Genomic DNA, 20787 nt, shown 5'->3' with positions numbered 1-20787 from the left:
CGAGCTTCTGTTCGTGACGCTCGTCGTTGTGTCGTGGTTCCCACCTTGAGGACAAGGTGGATTTCAACCGTGGGGGAGTTGATACGTGAATATCTCCAAGAATATCCCCAAATCTCTCTTAGTTAGTTTAGCATTTATTTAACATTATCCTTTCATATCTTTTGCTTATTATAAATAGGGCTATTGTAATTCTCTTTAATCAATCAATGAAGAAGAACATTATATTATTTTAGTTTATGCCTTTTACTTTCACGCAAATTACTTGCTTTCCATAGAAAATCCTAGTTTGGAGCTGTTCCCGGGGAAAGCCCGTGACGTCCACTTTTATTTTCTCGCCGTCGACCTCTCGTCGTCGCCGGAATCTTGTTAAGGGAGTGCACCCTTAACAATTGGTGCCCTTAACAATTGGTGCTTCCATTGTTGAACTCATGTCGGAGTCTCAGTCGTTCGGAGGTCGGCCGGAACAGATGTGTTCCCTGCCGGTTGTCACGGACCCGGTGCTGTCACCGACGGTGGAGTCGTCCTCCCTGGATCCGATTAGGGTCATGTTCGAGCACGTGATGGCGGGCATGGCGAGATTGGAGACACGCATGGACGAGTACTATCGCCGCCCGCCCTCGCGTCACACGCTTCGGCCGGAGCCGGAGCCGCCGCACAGTCGTGAGCCTCCTCGCTCGCTGAAGGCCCCCTTGCCGTTCACTCCACCGTTCTCAGCCGCATCCGTCGTCACACCGCCTCTGCCGGCGACCACGACATGTTCTGGGCGATTTGAGGGCTTTCGCCCAAACCCTAATTCTGCGTCGGGCTCGCTTCGGGCTGGTTTCTCGCAGCAGCAGTCCTCGTGGGACCTTCCACCCACGTCGCGAGGTCAGCACTCATCGTGGGATCTGCCAGCCGCGTCGCGTTCGCACCATGCGCCTCCACAGCCCAGGCCCGATCCGAAGCCGCCCTTTTCTGATTGGGCGAGGGAGAGACCAGAACCGTCGTATCGAGATTGGCAGTGGGGGAGAGTCGACGAGCATTATCAGCGCCCGCTGTTGACAGCAGCCACAACAGTCGCGGACAATATGCCGCCGCAAGTGATCGTCAAGCCAAACGACGAGTCCCTAGAAGTGATCGTCAAGCCAAACGACGAGTCCCTGGAAGTGATCGTCAAGCCAAACGACGAGTCCCTGGAAGTGATCGTCAAAACGGACAATATGCAGCCGCAAGTGCTCGTCGGGGCATATGATGGGAAGTTTGGTGATCTTATTGTTCCAGAGCATCGGGAATTGGCAATACAAGATGATGTAAAGACTTTTGTTGAGGAGAATGTTGTCTGCTATGAGGATTTCGCTGTCCTAATTACTAACCTGTTTGATAGAAATATTGGAGCAACACAGATCAACTCCAAGAGTTCAAGATCATATATTATGTTCACAGGCGTAATTGAATCATGGTGCCGGTCAAGTTTGCAAAGTTCGATCCGTTATCAACAGCGACGGCTCAAGTTTGATCCAGGAGGGAGTATCTCGCTCGAGCTTCTGTTCGTGACGCTCGTCGTTGTGTTGTGGTTCCCACCTTGAGGACAAGGTGGATTTCAACCGTGGGGGAGTTGATACGTGAATATCTCCAAGAATATCCCCAAATCTCTCTTAGTTAGTTTAGCATTTATTTAACATTATCCTTTCATATCTTTTGCTTATTATAAATAGGGCTATTGTAATTCTCTTTAATCAATCAATGAAGAAGAACATTATATTATTTTAGTTTATGCCTTTTACTTTCACGCAAATTACTTGCTTTCCATAGAAAATCCTAGTTTTGGAGCTGTTCCCGGGGAAAGCCCGTGACGTCCACTTTTATTTTCTCGCCGTCGACCTCTCGTCGTCGCCGGAATCTTGTTAAGGGAGTGCACCCTTAACAATTGGTGCCCTTAACAATTGGTGCTTCCATTGTTGAACTCATGTCGGAGTCTCAGTCGTTCGGAGGTCGGCCGGAACAGATGTGTTCCCTGCCGGTTGTCACGGACCCGGTGCTGTCACCGACGGTGGAGTCGTCCTCCCTGGATCCGATTAGGGTCATGTTCGAGCACGTGATGGCGGGCATGGCGAGATTGGAGACACGCATGGACGAGTACTATCGCCGCCCGCCCTCGCGTCACACGCTTCGGCCGGAGCCGGAGCCGCCGCACAGTCGTGAGCCTCCTCGCTCGCTGAAGGCCCCCTTGCCGTTCACTCCACCGTTCTCAGCCGCATCCGTCGTCACACCGCCTCTGCCGGCGACCACGACATGTTCTGGGCGATTTGAGGGCTTTCGCCCAAACCCTAATTCTGCGTCGGGCTCGCTTCGGGCTGGTTTCTCGCAGCAGCAGTCCTCGTGGGACCTTCCACCCACGTCGCGAGGTCAGCACTCATCGTGGGATCTGCCAGCCGCGTCACGTTCGCACCATGCGCCTCCACAGCCCAGGCCCGATCCGAAGCCGCCCTTTTCTGATTGGGCGAGGGAGAGACCAGAACCGCCGTATCGAGATTGGCAGTGGGGGAGAGTCGACGAGCATTATCAGCGCCCGCTGTTGACAGCAGCCACAACAGTCGCGGACAATATGCCGCCGCAAGTGATCGTCAAGCCAAACGACGAGTCCCTAGAAGTGATCGTCAAGCCAAACGACGAGTCCCTGGAAGTGATCGTCAAGCCAAACGACGAGTCCCTGGAAGTGATCGTCAAAACGGACAATATGCAGCCGCATGTGCTCGTCGGGGCATATGATGGGAAGTTTGGTGATCTTATTGTTCCAGAGCATCGGGAATTGGCAATACAAGATGATGTAAAGACTTTTGTTGAGGAGAATGTTGTCTGCTATGAGGATTTCGCTGTCCTAATTACTAGCCTGTTTGATAGAAATATTGGAGCAACACAGATCAACTCCAAGAGTTCAAGATCATATATTATGTTCACAGGCGTAATTGAATCATGGTGCCGGTCAAGTTTGCAAAGTTCGATCCGTTATCAACAGCGACGGCTCAAGTTTGATCCAGGAGGGAGTATCTCGCTCGAGCTTCTGTTCGTGACGCTCGTCGTTGTGTCGTGGTTCCCACCTTGAGGACAAGGTGGATTTCAACCGTGGGGGAGTTGATACGTGAATATCTCCAAGAATATCCCCAAATCTCTCTTAGTTAGTTTAGCATTGATTTAGCATTATCCTTTCATATCTTTTGCTTATTATAAATAGGGCTATTGTAATTCTCTTTAATCAATCAATGAAGAAGAACATTATATTATTTTAGTTTATGCCTTTTACTTTCACGCAAATTACTTGCTTTCCATAGAAAATCCTAGTTTTGGAGCTGTTCCCGGGGAAAGCCCGTGACGTCCACTTTTATTTTCTCGACGTCGACCTCTCGTCGTCGCCGGAATCTTGTTAAGGGAGTGCACCTTTAACAATTGGTGCCCTTAACACGCAGCCTCCGTTGGCATCGATGTGTGCGACGAACCAGTCGAAAAATCAACACTGGGGCGATAGACGTCCCTCGGCGTCCCCTGTGTCGTCGGTACCCCCCCGGGCATCATCTGCATTCCGGGTGCCCACCCCGGCATCTGGACACTGGGTGCCCACCCCGACATCGCCGGAAACGCCCCCGGCGGACTCCCCCCCGCTGGTATCCCGGGCATCATCTGCTGCCACAGGTACATGTTGTAGTATGGGTGCATCTGACTCGGGTGCATCTGACTCCATCCACCTCCCACGGGGATCGGGGAAGTTTGAGATCCGCTACTCCCTGAAGTAGGCTCGTTGTTGAGATCCATTTACCGTTGTTGATCTTGTACAGAAATTTAGATAGAGAGAGTACTCGTTAATACAAGTGGTGCGAATGAAAATGACAGGCAAGTCGCGTATATATAGTGTTTCTGAATTAAAAAAAATTAAAAATTCGCGCTAGGCGGTGCGCTAGGCGATCCGGACGCTGCAATAGCACCTAGCGGATCGCCTAGCGCCGCGGAACCACCGAGCGCTAGGCGATTTTTTTCCGCGAAATCAGCTAGGCGGCTGCAATAGTTCGCCTAGCGCATCGCCTAGCGCCGGCGCTCGGCTAGGCGGTGCGCTAGGCGCTATTGTGGATGCTCTTAGAGCCAAAAGTCAAGCTCAATCACTGTTTCTTACTACTCCTATGCAAGCATATTTCTTGGAAGTACTTCGCAATGCAAGATACATTAATAATGAAAATAAAGACTTTAATTAAGCATATAAATCTCCAGAATTCTTCCTGTATGAAATAAAATTTCATTACATTAATTTCCTTAATTTTAAGGCCATCCGTCTCTTATCCGTCTTTTAACCGTCTCTTCTCTTCACTATTTATGGGCCCCGCTGTACTTTTCATTGCAACCCTTCATCTCTCAACCATCTCTTAACCATCTCATCCCTTAACTATTCATTCAATTTTATTTTTTATTTTTATTTCCAACAAATTCAATTAATAAAAACACACTTCATTAAATAACATAAAATTACAACTTAAAAATAAAAAAACACATAATTAAAATCCAAAAAAAATAAAAATTACATAATTTAAAATACAATTTTATAGAAATTATAAAAACTACTCCGCCGGCGAATCATCCTCCGAAGGCGGTGGCGGTGCACTCAAGCTACCTGGAGGCGGAATACCAATTTAACTTGTCATAAACTCAATTCCGCAAGATGGGCTTGATATTGGGGAGGCGTCATGCGGGAAGTGTCAGCCATCGTGGCGTTCAAGTACATGGACAATAGGGTGTTCGAGCCCGAGCCCACCTGGCTTGATTCGCCTCGGCCCCTCCTCCCTCTAGCCGCCTTCGCCGCCTTGGTCTCTTGCGGCCGACGGCACTCACGGGAGGACCCCCGCATCGGTGGTCGTGCCCTCAACCTCTTGTCAGGCAAACTCTTGTGAGGTGTTGTCTGACCCGCTCTCACTAGACGAGTATTAGCCACCCATTGTGTGCTTCGTGCATTTCGAGCTCGAGCCCGTGCTGGACTGGACACCGCCAGCCCAACTTTCAACGTCTCTGACCGCCTCCCAAACATCGACATGTTTGAATTCTTTGCAGTTGTCGTCAAAAAAGACTCGTAAAGCCGCTCTCAGAATGTCGGCTCCACTGGCTCCGCTTTGGTAATTCGCAGCTTCATTCTTGTAGCTTCCGCAAAATTTTTTGACATCTCTGTCGACTCGGTCAAAATGACTGCGGAGCATCTTCATGGTGCGGCGGCAGGCCCCCTTCGGCTTGTTCTCGTTGTAGGCGTCGGTGACCATTTCCCAAAAACACTTGCGGGTTTGTTGATTCCCGACGATGGAATCGTACGAGACGCTGACCCAAGCGTTGAATAGAGTCATCGTCTCCTTGCGGCTGTATGGATGACGGCTGATATCCTCCTCCTCCGCGTTCTCCTCCTCCTCTTCCTCCGCGTCGTCGAATGCGCGACCCCCGGAGCTTCCACTGCCTCGTGCTCCTTCCGGAGTGGGTTCATCCAGAAAATTCTCCCTAATTTAGAATAATCCCTACGAATACCTCGGGGGGGAGGGACGAGCTTATGCATCCACATCAAAATGGGGTGGTTGGTACGCCGCCGGCGTCGACGAACCGGAACCACCCAACACATTGTACATGCCCCCCTAGTCGCCAAACGTGTTCAAGTCATAGCCGCCGGAGCCGCCAGAGGTTCCGTCGTCGGACATTTTGAGATGAAAATTGGAGAGGTGAGATGATTTGAGAAGAATAGATGTGTGTTTGTGTGTATAATGAGGAAGAAAGAGGAGTATTTATAGAGTAAAAAAAGAAAAATAAAATAAAAATAAAAAAAATACCGTTGAACGGTAAAAACGGTAACATTACAGTTTTATTTTTTTTATTAAAATCGAATTTTAAAAAAAATGATTTATTGCGTCAGCGTAACGATGCCCACTCGCGGGCCGGCGAGTGGGCGTCACGCCTAGCGCCAGCGCGCGCCACGTGGTGAGACGTCTCGCCAGCCCACCCTTCGGGACGAGACGCCCGCCGAGACGAGACCGAGATGGAGGGCTGCAAAGCCGTCTCGCTGCCGTCTCGTCTCTCCGGGACGAGATAGAGACAGCAACGAGACGCGTTGCGGATGGCCTAAGGATAAAATCAAAATTGTCACGACTTATTGCTCTATTATTTTTCAATAATATCACATTTTTTCTTTCTGATAAATTGGATCATTTCAATTTGTACTGGAATGTCATCTAGCTACAATATATATTCAGTAAACTTGTTAATATAAATTGGTTCTTTCTGATGGCGTTTATTAATGTTTTAAAAAGTTATTTACCGATTTGTAAACTTGTTGACATTTAATGTATACGATTCATTAAATTATAATAATATTTTTACATAATACATACTTTAATTATATATACATGCTACATATTTCAGTCCAACCAATTGCTCAAATATCGACCGATTAAACCATGAACCGATAATAACATCGGTTTACCTACCGGACCGAATTTTAAAACATTGGGGACGAGTATAAAGTTTCTTCTACAAAAATATGAATAAATTCAATATAAAAACAAATTAACAATCGAAGATCAGCACATATCAAAGGGTTAATTCTAAATTAGTGTTGAGGATTGTTTTTTATTCAATCATCATGTATTTCGTGTGTGTATGAATGGGATGAGCCCAAGTTGAGTAGCGTGGGCTTCATTATTAATTACTATGAGGCCCACTTTCAAGTTTCATCCAATGAAATAGTAGAAGTAAAGCTGTACTTGTTGTGAGTTGTGACTATATGGTTTTGATTTAGATTAATTGTTGGCATTTATTGCTGTATTTAATTTCGGGAGCTGTAAAGGAGTATAGATATATATAGGGTTAATTGCAATAACGTACTGTTAAAGTGTTAATCATAGTCATTCTTTTCTAATTTGATACTACTATTTCCTCCAACTTTAATTAGTAAAGCCAGTAGTAATAAATTTTAATTTTATGATATACTATGAACAACCACTACTAGTAAAATTAAATCTAGTTCAGTAAATGTTCGTCATATAATATTACGTGTGAACGTTATTCGTATCCAATAGTATATTGTTATCTATTTAAATTTGGATAGTCTGGCTTTTAACTTAAAAACTAAAATGTGTCAATGTAATCATATGTGATACTTACTCTACTAGTATTATATTTTTACTAAGATTGAACTGCACCAAAGGACTCTAACTTTTCGCCTTGTAACATCAGAGGCCCCTAACTTTTAAAAATACCACCACAGGGATCTGACAAAACATATAATCACAAATCGTGTAGATTTTGCCTTTTTCGGACGAAAATGCCCAAATGGGCTGAAGGGCAGTTTAGACCTTTTGATTGCATTAGGCTGCACCCCTATGCCTGCATTTGCAGGTGCTGTCTTGTCAAGCAGAATTGTAATCATAATTCCATTTATAGTTTTCAGTTCCTTTTCATTATTTCTTCCCTCCATTTCCGTTTCATCTACCGTTTTCAATTTCTACTGGATTCATATTTCCCTCTCAAAACATAATAGGCGATTTTGACTTCTTCGTCATCGGGCAATTTAGGGGATTTCATATCTTCGCCAGCTGTTCGGGATCTGGAATTTAGGGGATTTCATCTGGATTTTGCTGAATTTAGGGCATCAACGAGGATTTTGCAATTGTTGGTTGATTTTTTTTGTTGTATGGCTACTGTCGGACATCTGAAAAAGTATTTTGCAATTATTGGTCGATTTCAGCTGGAATTTTAAGTGTGGAAAATTTTGCGCCTACTTGGTTGAAGTATGCATTTGGGCGGAAGAATGATTTTAGTTTTTGTGCAATGTGCTAGGTTCTATCTGCTATATTTCGGCGAAATTGCATTGTTGATTTGAATTTTGTAGTGTCGAATTGAATTCAGGTCGTTACGCAATGTCTTCTTCTTCTTCTCAATCGTTCGGCTCAAGCTTCAATTGGAATTGGCCTCGTCCCGAAATTGTGAAGTGTAATCACGATCTTGAGGCTGAGCTCGTGACATCTAGGATGGCTGCTAACCCGGGTAGAAGTTACTATCGCTGCCCTATATGGAAGGTTAAAACCATGTATTTTGATTGTGTTGTCCATTAATTTTGTTAGCATAAAGATTAATGAGAAATTATTATGCAGGACGATGACTGCAAGTTTTTTCGATGGTTTGATGCGAGTCTATCCCCAAGTCAAGACAGTTATTTTCAGAGAGTGAAACTTGAGCGAGACCAATTCGAAGCTGAACTTCGAAGCAAATCTCTACTCGAAGGTGTGCTGCACGAGAAATTGTGCTTGAAAACCGTGGAGTTTGAAGACTTGAAGCTACAACTGGGTATGAAAACTGAAGAGTGTGACGCATTGGCGGTGAAAATTGGTCAGATGGCAACAACTCTCCGACGCTTAAAAATCACAATCTTGTTGTTATGTATTGTAATTTTTCTACTGTTATAACAATGCTATGTCGTGTTTGCTCCGTCGTTCATTTCTGATCCTGGTCGACTACGCTTTGCTTTGTTGTTTTTCATTTATGACTGAAATCACGCATGAGGTTACACAACTATGAATGAAATCACAAACCATGTACACAAATGAATACTACCCGACTATGACTGAAATCACAAACGCCTGATGTTGATTGAATGAAAGCGTTTTGTTTTTATCTGCCTGAAAACACGAATGAAGTTACTCAAATATGATTGAAATCACAAACCGACGAAGTACGCTATCCACAAAAATACCACCAAACTTTTTCATTTATGTCTGAAATCACGCATGAGGTTACACAGCTATGACTGAAATCACAAACCATGTACACAAATGATTACTACCCGACTATGACTGAAATCACAAACGCCTGATGTTGATTGAATGAAAGCGTTTTGTTTTTATCTATGCCTGAAAACACGAATGAATTTACTGAAATATGATTAAAATCACAAACCGACGAAGTACGCTATCCACAAAAATACCACCAAAATTTTTCCTAATATTTTTCCACCGAAATATACTTCCACCAAAATACTAGTCTGTTACAAAATAGTCTGTACCATACAAAACATACATATCATATCATCATCACTGGCACAAATTGTTCGCCCATCCCAAACAAACACAACGTTTTAAGATTAAGTAAAGGCCATCAATCTTGATCACCGCGGCGGCCGCATCTCTGAGGCTGAGTCCTTTTCCGAGTGCTTGGTCTCGGATTCGAAACATTAGGCTGCAACAATTAATAGTGTAGTAAGTATACATGCTTAAGCACTGTGTACAATTACATAATATAGTTACATATGCTTATTGCATAGTACCTCTTGGCGTTGGGGATTGTTTGACGATTCAGGTAAAGTACTGTCACCATGTTCACGCGAAGTCTCCCCAACCTGAGAACGGGCATTTGTCCAAGGATCATTACTGCATGTCCTCCTATTATGACCTTCTTGACCGCACCGACGACATTTCATCACGAAGGTGCGACGCAATGACTCACCTCCATCTGCATGAAGACGAATTTGGGGCTCCTCACGTCTCAGTTTTTTCGGCCTACCACGCTGTCGCTTTGACCTCGGGGGCGCCAATTCCACTAAACCATCCGCAGTACTCTTCGGCCAACTGGCTACCCCATTGATGGGGTAGAGGACATTCTCGTACAGCATGATCATTGTTGACTTCAAATAATATCGGGAAATGAATCGAGTCACGTAGTCGCCATTCTTGTTGATTGTTGCGATAGCATGCGTGCACGGGATTCCGGTTAGCTGCCACAATCTGCAGGAACAAGTAAAATCGCGCATGTTGACAACATATTGGCCAGATGGCCCAGACACTTGGTACGAAGACTGTCCGTTCTATGTAGCCCTCCACGATGAAGCCCTCGCGTACCACTTATCAACAAGCTCCTTGATAACAGGAGGGACTGCGTGATCGTAGCTTTTGATCCACTGGCCTCTGATCTGAATTCTTTCCATTTGACTTGTTCGAATGTCCTCCAACATGCTGATAATTGCTTTCTCTCGAGCCAATGCAATCTTCGAATTGAATGTCTCACAGATGTTGTTCAGGATCACATCACAACAAGTGTGTGGAGCGAAAAATGCCTTGACCCACTTTTCTTTGGGAGCTACTCCAGAAAGCCACTGGTGTGCACTGGGATACTCGGTCTGCAAAGCATCCATCAAAGCCACGTACTGTTCGACGGTGGTACTCGAGGCAATCTCCCGCAACCGGTCTTTGAAATCTTCACCAACAAATCTCTTCTTGAAATTGTTGTATATGTGCTGAACACAAAAGCGATGCTCGCTCTGTGGGAATTCCTCAGCAAGCAACTTTGCAAGGCCCTGATGCGACACAACAAAACATTACCACAAAATCACAGTTCAATACATAATATATTAATCAAATCACAAATAAAATTAAATCACATATCACGTACATGATAAAATATTGAAATAACGGATGGCCTACCTTTTGTTGGTCAGACATAAACACATAACGTGGGCCATTTGCATGCAAGTTTAGGTCATTAGACAAGTACTCCACGAACCACTTCCACTGGACATAACTCTCGGCCTCAGTCACCGCCCAAGCAATCGGCCACCAGCCATTGTTGGGATCAATCCCCATTGTTGTCATTAGCTGGCCTTTGTACATCCCTCGCAAGAAACAAGCGTCGAAGAAGATAATCGGGCGACATAACTCCATCCATCCCTTTTTCAATGGCCCTAGACAGCAGTAGAACCTCATGAATCTCGGACCAACGGCGCCAGAATCACTCATACTCTCATAATGTATATGAATGCTGGATTCAGGGTGCGTCCGCTCCAATTCGGCTTTATAGTAGAACAAGTTTCTGTATTGGGTCGCCGCAGAGCCGAAAATGTCGTCCAGTGCGTGTTCTCTGGCCCGATATGCCTTCATCCTACCTATCTTCAGGCCAAAATCTTCATCGACACACTGCCGTATAGCTGCAAGTGGAATGTGAGAGTTAGCTTTGATCTTCTCCATATAACGCTCCCCTAGCCACTTGGTCGTCAGCCACTTCGAATCTAATACTTGAGAGCATGTGTGCGCGTGATCGCGTTGCATATTCATCACCATATAATCATGACCATTGTGTATTTCGTGCTTCCTCAAGTACACATACCACTCACATCCTTGCCCTTTACAAATCACACGAAGTTTGTCGCCGTCGTTTCTTTTCACGTGCACCCGCCTTCTCGACATTATTGCGTATTGACTCAACACGTCATAGAAGAAATCTCTATGCTTAAAAACATCACCAGGCTTCCACAACGGAAGCTCATTTCTGACGAACTTGAACGGGGTAAACTTTATGCCACTCTTCTTCAATGCCTCCAAACCCTCCAAATCCTCAAGGTCATCAACATCTTGTAGCTCGTCCACAACTTCTTCCTCGAAAAGTGGGTTGTTTGTCATGTTCCTATTGTCCACATAAGGCGAATACTTCCTCCGCCGTTTATCCCTTGACCCCGCTGACCCCCCTGACCAGGCTCACCCGGCTGGGTTTCGCCTTCAGGATCGACTTCCCCATCACCCGGCTGCTGTACATTCTCTAGTTCCTGTCTCGCATCTTGTTGTTGGAAAATGGATTCGTAATATGAGTTGAAAAGCTGTTCATCTCGGCACATGTGTGCCAACGAGATAAAATGGTCCACCTCATCATCTTCATTATCAGTCAGCGGTCCCTCATTATGCAGATGGCAGCCATCCGAAACGTACTCAAATGATGGAATGCAAACCGGCTCCTGAGGTTCTACTCCAGGACCATCATGTATTTCCAGACCACCTTGTACTTCGGGTCCAGATGGTACTTCCGGTCCACCATGCACTTCAAGCACATCATGCACTTCCTGTCCAGCGTGTTCCATGGACGGAGGTTCAAGTCCAGACATTAGCAATTCATCCGGAATCTCCTCGATAATGGGTACTTCCGACTGCACTTGATGTTGAGGTTCGGCTGAAAAATCTAGGGTCGGTTTGTACACATTATCGTCAACATGTTGAACATCTTCACTATGAGAAGATTGTCCCATCTGCTTTAACATAAAATCACAAATTAACACCATGCATACAATCATAAATCACAACTCTATTACAAAAGGTGTGCACTAACCTCTGCCACGCTATCAACAGGGTCTACAATTGCTTCGTTTTCATGATGCCCAATCTGAACAAAGGATGAATCACATATGAATACCAAACAATAAACAATAAATCACAAACATATACCACAGTGGTGTACTAACCTCTGCATGGTCTATAACTGCTTCAACCTCAACCTCAGGTTGTATACCGTGTTCAACCTCAACTCCACATTCGCATGCATGGACATCTCCTTGTCCAACAACACCAACGACTGCTTCATTCTCTTCAACATCTACCACAACAGCTTCTGCTTGCTCTGCGCTACATGATGCAAATGCATCCATCAAATTCTTACGGGCAGCCTCCTCTTCCCTCTTCCATTCGTGATGTTTGTCTTCTAAACTTTTGGTCAAATACTCTTCAAACTCAACATCCCTAGGGTACCACTCAAGCAACAATAATGGTGCCGATGGTTTCCTCTGCTCCTCGTGCTGTTGTTTCTTCCTTTTCGGTTTACTCTTTGGCACAATTGGGTTCGGTTCGTCAAGTTCTTCAATGACCACAGTGGGTTTTTTACTAGCATTCACAAATTTTAGCAACTCCTCCGCTTCTTCCTTTCGCTTCTTCAGCAAGGCGGCCGTCTGTGTTATCTCCACAACATAAATGTGAACTAGCTTTGTGGTATTAGCCGCGACTTTGAGAAAAGGACCCAGATGTACATCGTCAGTTATGGGCAGCAATGGGCCTCCTATTTCCACGCCCCTACAACCATCACTGTACGTTGGATGAACATAATAGAACTCACATATGAGTTGCCTATTGTAACCCAACCGCAATACCATGCTGGAAAGATCTACGAGCTCGGACTGACGAATCCAGCAATAGTCAAAGAATGTCAATTACCCCCCAACATACTTCTTCTGTCCATTGATTTCGAAGATTGACCCTCCGTGATGAAAACCGACGGAAAACATCCCGAGATGGTCCCCTGTTAGGGTTTGTATAGAGTTAAAAAACATCCAAATTTAAACCAAACTTATTTCACATATAAAGTCCTACAACACAGTCAAAACAATTTCACAAAACAACCAATTTTCGGAGCCCTAAATAACAATCAAAAACCTTGCTAGGAATTTTAAATTTGAACGTACTATATTCTTCTTCCGGATAGAAGAAATCAAGCAGAGGATCGCGAATGCTCCACGTTTCTGGGTCTACGTCAATTATCTCCGGCCCTCGACCCCTTCTACTGTGTCTAGGTGATGCCGGAGGTGATTGTGACGAAGACGATGGCGATGGCGTTGCCGGCTTCTTTTTGCGCCTTGAAGAACTACGAGCGGAGGACGCTCCAGCGGCACTTCGTCTCCATTTTGGAGGCATTGATGAAAATGATGAAAATGGCGTGCAAGGCAGATGCGATAGGCAGAGGCTAATTATTTTGGCGAAATGGCAAAATGATGAAGTGAAAGTGGAATTGGAGGGAAAAAATATAGAGTTGAACCGGCTAAATGTTTTGGAAAGGCAAAATTTGTGAAATTTCAATGCAGGTCCGAAAACTATTTTCACGCGTGTGAAAATATTAGGGGACAACACGCATGATATCCTGTCACATCTATTGCAATTCGATGTCCCGTCAACAGTGCTGCAGCTGACACAGCAGTGACGGCCATGCAAAAGCCCGATTTTACCCTTACAGGCCCTGAGGGTCTAATGGTCCGAAAAAACACGATTTGTGATTATATGTTTTGTCAGATCCCTGTGGTGGTATTTTTAAAAGTTAGGGGCCTCTGATGTTACAAGGCGAAAAGTTAGGGCCTTTTGATGCAGTTCACTCTTTTACTAATGATGAAGACTCATTACAGAAATTGCAAAATCAATAATATGATAATTATTTTGGAAATAATTATAATAAAGAAAGTATACTAGTAGTACTACTACTACTAAAGGGTGGAATTCTTTAATTAACCCAGACACCTATAACCTTACATTTTTTTAAAAATTTAAAGGCTAAAGCCTGTAGGGTGTAGACATTATAAACTGCTGCACAATTAATTTATTTTCTAATTAATCCAAAAAAACCCGTAATAAAATCAATGATTAATAAATCCCAACGGATTAGTTGGGATTTATTTTCGTCAAAGACCAAATTAGTTTGGTAAATTTGTTTGGCCTCTTGACTTATTTCATGTACTCCCTCCTCCACCATTTAAAAATCCTTTTAACTTGGACATAGATTTTTAAAAAATTGTTAATTTTGTGAAGAAAAGTAAAAGAAGAAAATGAATGGAATATGATACGCATTTAAAGTATTAGTTTTATATTGGATTATGAGTGTAAAAAGTTGGTTGAATATATGATCTGCATACTTAAAAGTGAAATAAGTAAATGGTTCTATAAATCGTGGAAAACCTACTATAATAAAATGATTCTTTAAATGGTGGATAAATAAAATATTATTTTCTTCTTCTTAGCATATTGAAACCAAATATTGCTAATAATTTCTTGAACGCAATTTTTATGTTTCTGAAAAATAATTTTTTTAATTATTTTCGACAGATTAGTCCACATAAATTTTTAAAACCTATTCACGACTAAATAAAACTACTAATAATATGAATCTATTATCCACAAATACCATTTTTCATTATTATCTCCTTTTCTCACTCACACTTTACCAATTTCATAAAACGTGTCTCAACCTTAAGTTAAACTTAAAAGTCTCTATTATTAGAGAATAATGAAAATATATTAAAGTCTGAAGAAAAGTTATCCCATAGTAAAACAGTATTAAAACTATATGGATTATATTTCATTCATGTACATTTGTGATTGAGATATCATTATTTTAAATTGCACTCTGCATATATAGAGATTTTGGAGACACTACGTGTAATGTAATTATAGAAAGAGAACATTTCACACATGCACTCTTGCATATAGGCGATTACTTTTTGAATTTAATTAATATGAAAAAAATCATTAAATTTAATTAATATGAATATGAAAAATGGAAAATAGGCAAAAAGGGGAAAATGAAGGATGTATGAATATAGATAGAGTAGATCGCCACACACATTGACACTGACGACAACGTGTCTTTCAACTCCGCCCCCAATGCAATTTAATTCCTCTCTCTCCCCTTTCCGATTTTCCCTCTCATCCGCTCCCTTCTCTCCTCCCTCCGATTCTTCATGGCCCCTTCCCTCCACGATGATCCCATTGATGATTCCATCTCCGCCGCCGCCCCTCCTCTACCTCAAATGCCGCCAATCAAGGTCACCATCGTCGGCAGCGGAAATTGGGGCAGTGTCGCCGCCAAGCTCATCGCCTCCAACACACTTAAACTCTCCTCTTTCCACGGTAATTTCATTTTCTATTACTCTCAATTCAATTTCACTCCTCACATTTGTTACAGCAATTTGAATTTGTGAGAGATTGAGCTTCCGTAGTCGTTTTGTTTTTAAGAAAATAAAATTCAGATCGATCAAACGAGAGATGTTAAACGGGCCGATCGTAGTGGTTTCGGGCCAGTCATTCTTTGGATTGAATGGGCCAACAATTTTGGGAATTTTAATACTGAAACGGGCTTCGGGTCAAACCGCTACTAGTGGGTTGTGGCCTAGGAATTAAGCAGCTTAAAAGTGTGCGGTGTGTTGGCCTAGGGTTAGTGTTGTTAATGTCCGATGCCAAAATTTAAGTTTAAATTCAGGTTTATCGTGACGCTGCCTTTAAATTTTTGTTCATTTAAAAGCTTCATTAAATTTTTGTTCATTTAAAAGCTTCATTGTACTGTAGTGCGCAATTAGTTTGTAAATAAATAAATGTTGACAATATTCTAAGAAGAACTCCAAGGATATAGGAAGTCAAAAGTTTCGGCTACAAAACTAAAATAAAAATAAAAAATAAATATTCTGCCATAAACTATTGAGGTCATATCTTTATAATTTACTCTCTTCAGTTACTTCAATTTTTTTTTTTTTTCTGTATATTTTGTAGTAGTTGAGTAGGGTGTTTCATTTTTGTATTTATTTGAATAGATGAAGTGAGAATGTGGGTGTTTGAGGAGACCCTCCCGACTGGTGAAAAGCTCACTGAAGTCATCAACAATACTAATGTAATGTGTTGTTGTTATTCATGGCTTCCCCTTCATCGCTTGACATGTTGAGTCATAATATTAATCTCGACCATTTTGGTGTCCTTCGACAGGAGAACGTCAAGTATCTCCCTGGAATAAAGCTCGGCAAAAATGTTGTTGCGGATCCTGATATTGAAAACGCAGGTACATAGGTTCAAATTTTAGTAGGTTCTTGAGATGATAGTCATGTACTCGTGTAACTACTTCTGATTCGACCGAATGTGGAATCGAGTAGTGAGGGATGCCACCATGCTAGTATTTGTGACTCCCCATCAGTTCATGGAGGGCATTTGCAAAAGGCTGATGGGGAAGATAAGGAGCGACGCGGAAGCAATCTCCCTAATCAAAGGAATGGAAGTCAAGAGGGATGGTCCGTGCATGATCTCGTCCCTCATATCCGAGCATCTTGGAATCAGCTGCTGTGTTTTGATGGGTGCAAACATTGCAAACGAGGTTAGTTGGCTCAATTATCAAATGCTCAAGCATGGTCGTTTATATCCAACTAGCACTCATTGATCTATTGAAAGTGGCTAAATGTGATAGTTGCCTTGTGCAGATTGCGTTGGAGCAGTTTAGTGAGGCTACCGTCGGATACAGGAAAAATAAAGAGATTGCGGATAAATGGGTTAAGCTATTCCACACTTCATATTTCATGGTCTCGTGTGTGAGTACAAGATATCTAGTCTTTCGTCAATCTTTTTTTGTTAGTTTTAAAAGAGAATACATCTAAGGCACTGTGGGGTAATGACATATACTTATGATTTGTGAATGTTGAACATATACGAATAGGTCCAAGATGTGGAAGGAGTTGAACTCTGTGGAACGCTAAAAAATGTTGTGGCTATTGCAGCAGGCACACACTAATCCTTTGCCATCTTACTGATATCGTCTTTTTTGTTTTTCTGTCGTGTTGTAATGACGATAGCTCTTCTATATACAGGATTCGTGGATGGGTTGGAGATGGGGAACAACACAAAGGTAACTGTTAATTGCTTACAAATACATTATTTAATCTAGGTTTTTGAGGTGGTTAAAAACCATAATTTGAACCTTTTTTTCAAAATTGTAACAAGATTCATCAGTGGCTCGAAATTGATCATACTATGTTTGTACCAGGCTGCAATAATGAGAATTGGTTTGAGGGAGATGAAGGCCTTCTCAAAGCTACTCTTCCCTTCGGTCAAGGATACTACCTTCTTCGAGAGCTGTGGCGTAGCAGATCTCATCACGACGTGCTGTAAGTATAACCAATATATAAATGTCCTAAACGGCACCAATTATTCCCCGATTATTAGTAACAAAACAAGCGTGTGGATCACTAGTGGGAGGGAGAAATAGGAGATGTGCTGAGGCTTTTGCTAAGAACGGTGGGAAGAGGTCATTCGATGAGCTCGAAGCTGAGATGTTGCAGGGCCAAAAACTACAGGTTGATATTTTCGTACACTCGCACATTTCAGTTTTCACGGGTCCCAAAAATTATGGTTTTGAAAACGTTTACAGGGCGTATCGACTGCAAAAGAGGTGCACGAGGTTTTGAGCCATCGAGGATGGTTAGAGAATTTCCCTCTCTTCTCGACTGTCCACGAGATCTGTTGTGGCCGTCTTCCGCCAACCGCCATTGTTGTATTCAGTGAGCTCGCTCCAGATCAGTCCAGGGGTGAATCAAGAATTTGATTATGGAATAGGCTGAAAAATAAACAAAGCTTTCAGTTTTGTACGTATGCTTTGCCAGACTTTATCAATAACTCACACTATATGCTTGTGCTTATTCTACTCAACTTTTACCAATTTTTTTAAAACTGACAATGAAAACTATGATTTAATTATTTTTAAATCGATTTTATTAAGGCTGGTTTTATTTTATGGAATCAGAGAGAATGTGACTCCTATTAATATCATGATTCTAAACAGATTAGTCGATTACTCATCATATATTTTAAAATATTAATAAAAATTTTAGCCTGTATTGATTAATTAAATTATTCAGTAAACACTACGTATAAAAAAGAGAAACTATTTTGTCTAACGATTTATATAATAAGAAATGAACAATAAAATATTTTTGCAACTTATATACTACTATTATCGATGGACAATTAATTGTTTTGGCAGTGTATGCCACGAAACACTATGTTAAATGTGTCACGCATTTGATAAAAATGGATTTATTTCACCATAATTAATTAAACTCGTCAATCTAAATTTTTTATGTTGTAAATAAAAATGGGTTTATTGGACAAAAAATATATGGTTTTGAGCCAAATACTTTATGGTATTACTTTGGTTATAATTTTAAATTTTATACGAGCATAAAATATCGAATAAGTTTATTTACTTGGAGTTATTCATTTATTTTCATTTGTCATAGTAAGAAAATCATACTTATCCACATGTACTAATAAATCTCCACCTTGGATAATCAGATCATCTTCTCCACTTCTTCTGCTGCAATCTCAGTACTGGACCAAATTCACCAGCTACAAACAATATAAAAGTTTGGAACTAGGAATGGTCTTAGTTAACATGTGATACGATTATTATTATTATTATTATTATTATTTAGTTAGTTAATTATGGATTTGCATATCTTTTTCATATATTTTGTCTTGCTCATTAAGTTAGTATCCACTATTATAAATAGTGGACGTTGTTAGTCATTTTGATCATTCAAGAAATATCAATTATCATTCTATTTTATTTTCTCTTACTCTCTTTCCATTTAAACGTACAAAACGCACAAAACTCTAATTTTGACGCCGGATTGATTGACGGGCAAAAGCTCCCGCGACGTTCGACGCAAAATCTACGAGTTAAGGAACTTCGTCCTTAACAATTGGTACTTTCATCGTGAGCTCTTCCTCCGAATCGCTATCTACATGTCGTACGGCTACACCGGATATCAACTCCGGCATGTGGATTACCATCCATGGCAGCCCGTACCTCAACCCCTGCTCCATCCGATCAGAGCGTTAGATCAGCAACCATCATATTCATATCCACAGGATGGGAGACTCTACCCACAACACCATCCCTACCAAGCCCGTCAACCCACTTCCTGGGACCCGCCATGGCTGCGCCATGAAACTGCGTGTCAGCAACCATCGTCCTACGAGATAGATTTGTACTCGCCACCACCGCCCTCTTGTTGGAACCCGCCAAGGTTGTGCACGCAGCAGGGATACTCTCAGCCTTATCAACCGCCTCAGCAGCCACACCACACCGCGCTCAGACAACCCACTAGCTGGGATCCACCTGCCTACTGGGAGACAACGGGACAACGCCCCTTCCACGAGGTCTCGGCATATGATCATCCGCTGCCCCCCAACCATAACTCAGGATGGAATCAACCCGCGCCACAACCACCTTGTCCAGCCACCACCACGGCACATCCGACTCTCGCACAACTTCAACAATTGTTGGAAGCGTGCTACAGGATGGAGTCTCACCTTGTTGCAGCCGACCGACAAATCGACAACATGCTTCCTCCCGAGCTGCCTGAACCTGCGCAGCCCTACAGCTCCCAATTTTTCTGGTTTGGGGACCTCGTTCAGCACCTTCCTCCATCAGGAAATAGCAAGGCTTCGCCGGGGCCGTCGGGTTTAGTCCCCTACGACTCATTGGCTCCGCCGCAACAGTCGAGTACAACACCACCACCCTTTGCGCTGCTTCCCGATACCACCCTCGAGCCGCCGCCGCGGCCAGAACTTCTTCCTTGGCAAGTGGAATATCGCTCGTTGGCTTATGCTCTGTCCAAGACTTCGGCTGGGAATGTTTTGGAGTGCAATAAGAAAGAGATTGTGATTCTTGACTGTGATCGAGTCGAGGAAGGATTTGATTATTCTTCGAAGAAGATTCTAAATTCTTCTTCTCGTTTTGGTGGAGTTGAAAAGGTTGAGAAGATAGAGAAGTCCAGTCCGGATTCCGCACGTAAAGACAAACCGGTTCACGGTTGCATCGAGATTCAGTGCGCGCGACAATTGAATGCTTCTCGATTCAAGATTCCCCAAGTCCAGATTGGTTTGGGTAGTTCCATTGTGGACAACGCATCGCTGAAATTATTGAGTGATTCTTCTCATGTCAGGGTTGTCGCAAGTATGAATCATCGATCAACATCGCTCGACGCCGATGCCCGGTTGATTCCTCCGCAAAATGACACTCTATGCTTGAGCATTCATGGACGCATTGATGCAGGGAGACGCTCAACTATTCGGTGTATGTTTGATCCAGGAGGATTCCTCGACACTCATCGTTGCTTCATGGTGCCCACCTTGAGGACAAGGTGGATTTCAATCGTGGGGGAGTTGATACGATTATTATTATTATTATTATTTAGTTAGTTAATTATGGATTTGCATATCTTTTTCATATATTTTGTCTTGCTCATTAAGTTAGCATCCACTATTATAAATAGTGGACATTGTTAGCCATTTTGATCATTCAAGAAATATCAATTATCCTTCTATTTTATTTTCTCTTACTCTTTTTCCATTTAAACGTGCAAAACGCACAAAACCCTAATTTTGACGCCGGATTGATCGACGGGCAAAA

The 20787-nt window shown here is 42.8% G+C and overlaps 2 protein-coding genes across 2 annotated transcripts; one reads left to right on the top strand and one right to left on the bottom strand.

The window, feature by feature from the left end:
• Positions 1–9847: 9847 nt before the first annotated feature.
• On the bottom strand, positions 9848–11435 carry LOC121804148. Its single transcript, XM_042203687.1, has 2 exons — positions 10464–11435; positions 9848–10336 (listed from the first exon to the last, which is right to left on the bottom strand). The coding sequence occupies exons 1-2, from the start codon at positions 11433–11435 to the stop codon at positions 9848–9850; spliced, it is 1461 nt and encodes a 486-aa protein (XP_042059621.1).
• A 3729-nt stretch (positions 11436–15164) lies between these two features.
• LOC121802366 (glycerol-3-phosphate dehydrogenase [NAD(+)]-like) lies at positions 15165–18057 on the top strand. The gene is made up of 10 exons (XM_042202032.1): positions 15165–15464; positions 16142–16218; positions 16311–16383; positions 16475–16692; positions 16796–16903; positions 17029–17092; positions 17180–17217; positions 17356–17476; positions 17562–17665; positions 17740–18057. The coding sequence occupies exons 1-10, from the start codon at positions 15296–15298 to the stop codon at positions 17911–17913; spliced, it is 1146 nt and encodes a 381-aa protein (XP_042057966.1). The 5' UTR covers positions 15165–15295; the 3' UTR covers positions 17914–18057.
• Positions 18058–20787: the final 2730 nt, after the last annotated feature.

Source organism: Salvia splendens, chromosome 5, assembly GCF_004379255.2.
Source record: "Salvia splendens isolate huo1 chromosome 5, SspV2, whole genome shotgun sequence".
NCBI lineage: Eukaryota > Viridiplantae > Streptophyta > Magnoliopsida > Lamiales > Lamiaceae > Salvia > Salvia splendens.
This window is presented reverse-complemented; position numbering and strand designations above follow the sequence as displayed.

Bases quoted from the DNA above. Each gene is read 5' to 3' on its own strand.
- LOC121804148 (XM_042203687.1), bottom strand. From the start codon at position 11,435: ATGACAAACAACCCACTTTTCGAGGAAGAAGTTGTGGACGAGCTACAA. The intron at 10,337-10,463 runs GTAGGCCATCCG...GTGTCGCATCAG, and splicing joins TTATGTCTGACCAACAAAAG to GGCCTTGCAAAGTTGCTTGC.
- LOC121802366 (XM_042202032.1), top strand. From the start codon at position 15,296: ATGGCCCCTTCCCTCCACGATGATCCCATTGATGATTCCATCTCCGCC. The intron at 17,093-17,179 runs GCACACACTAAT...TTCTATATACAG, and splicing joins TGTTGTGGCTATTGCAGCAG to GATTCGTGGATGGGTTGGAG. The intron at 17,218-17,355 runs GTAACTGTTAAT...TGTTTGTACCAG, and splicing joins AGATGGGGAACAACACAAAG to GCTGCAATAATGAGAATTGG.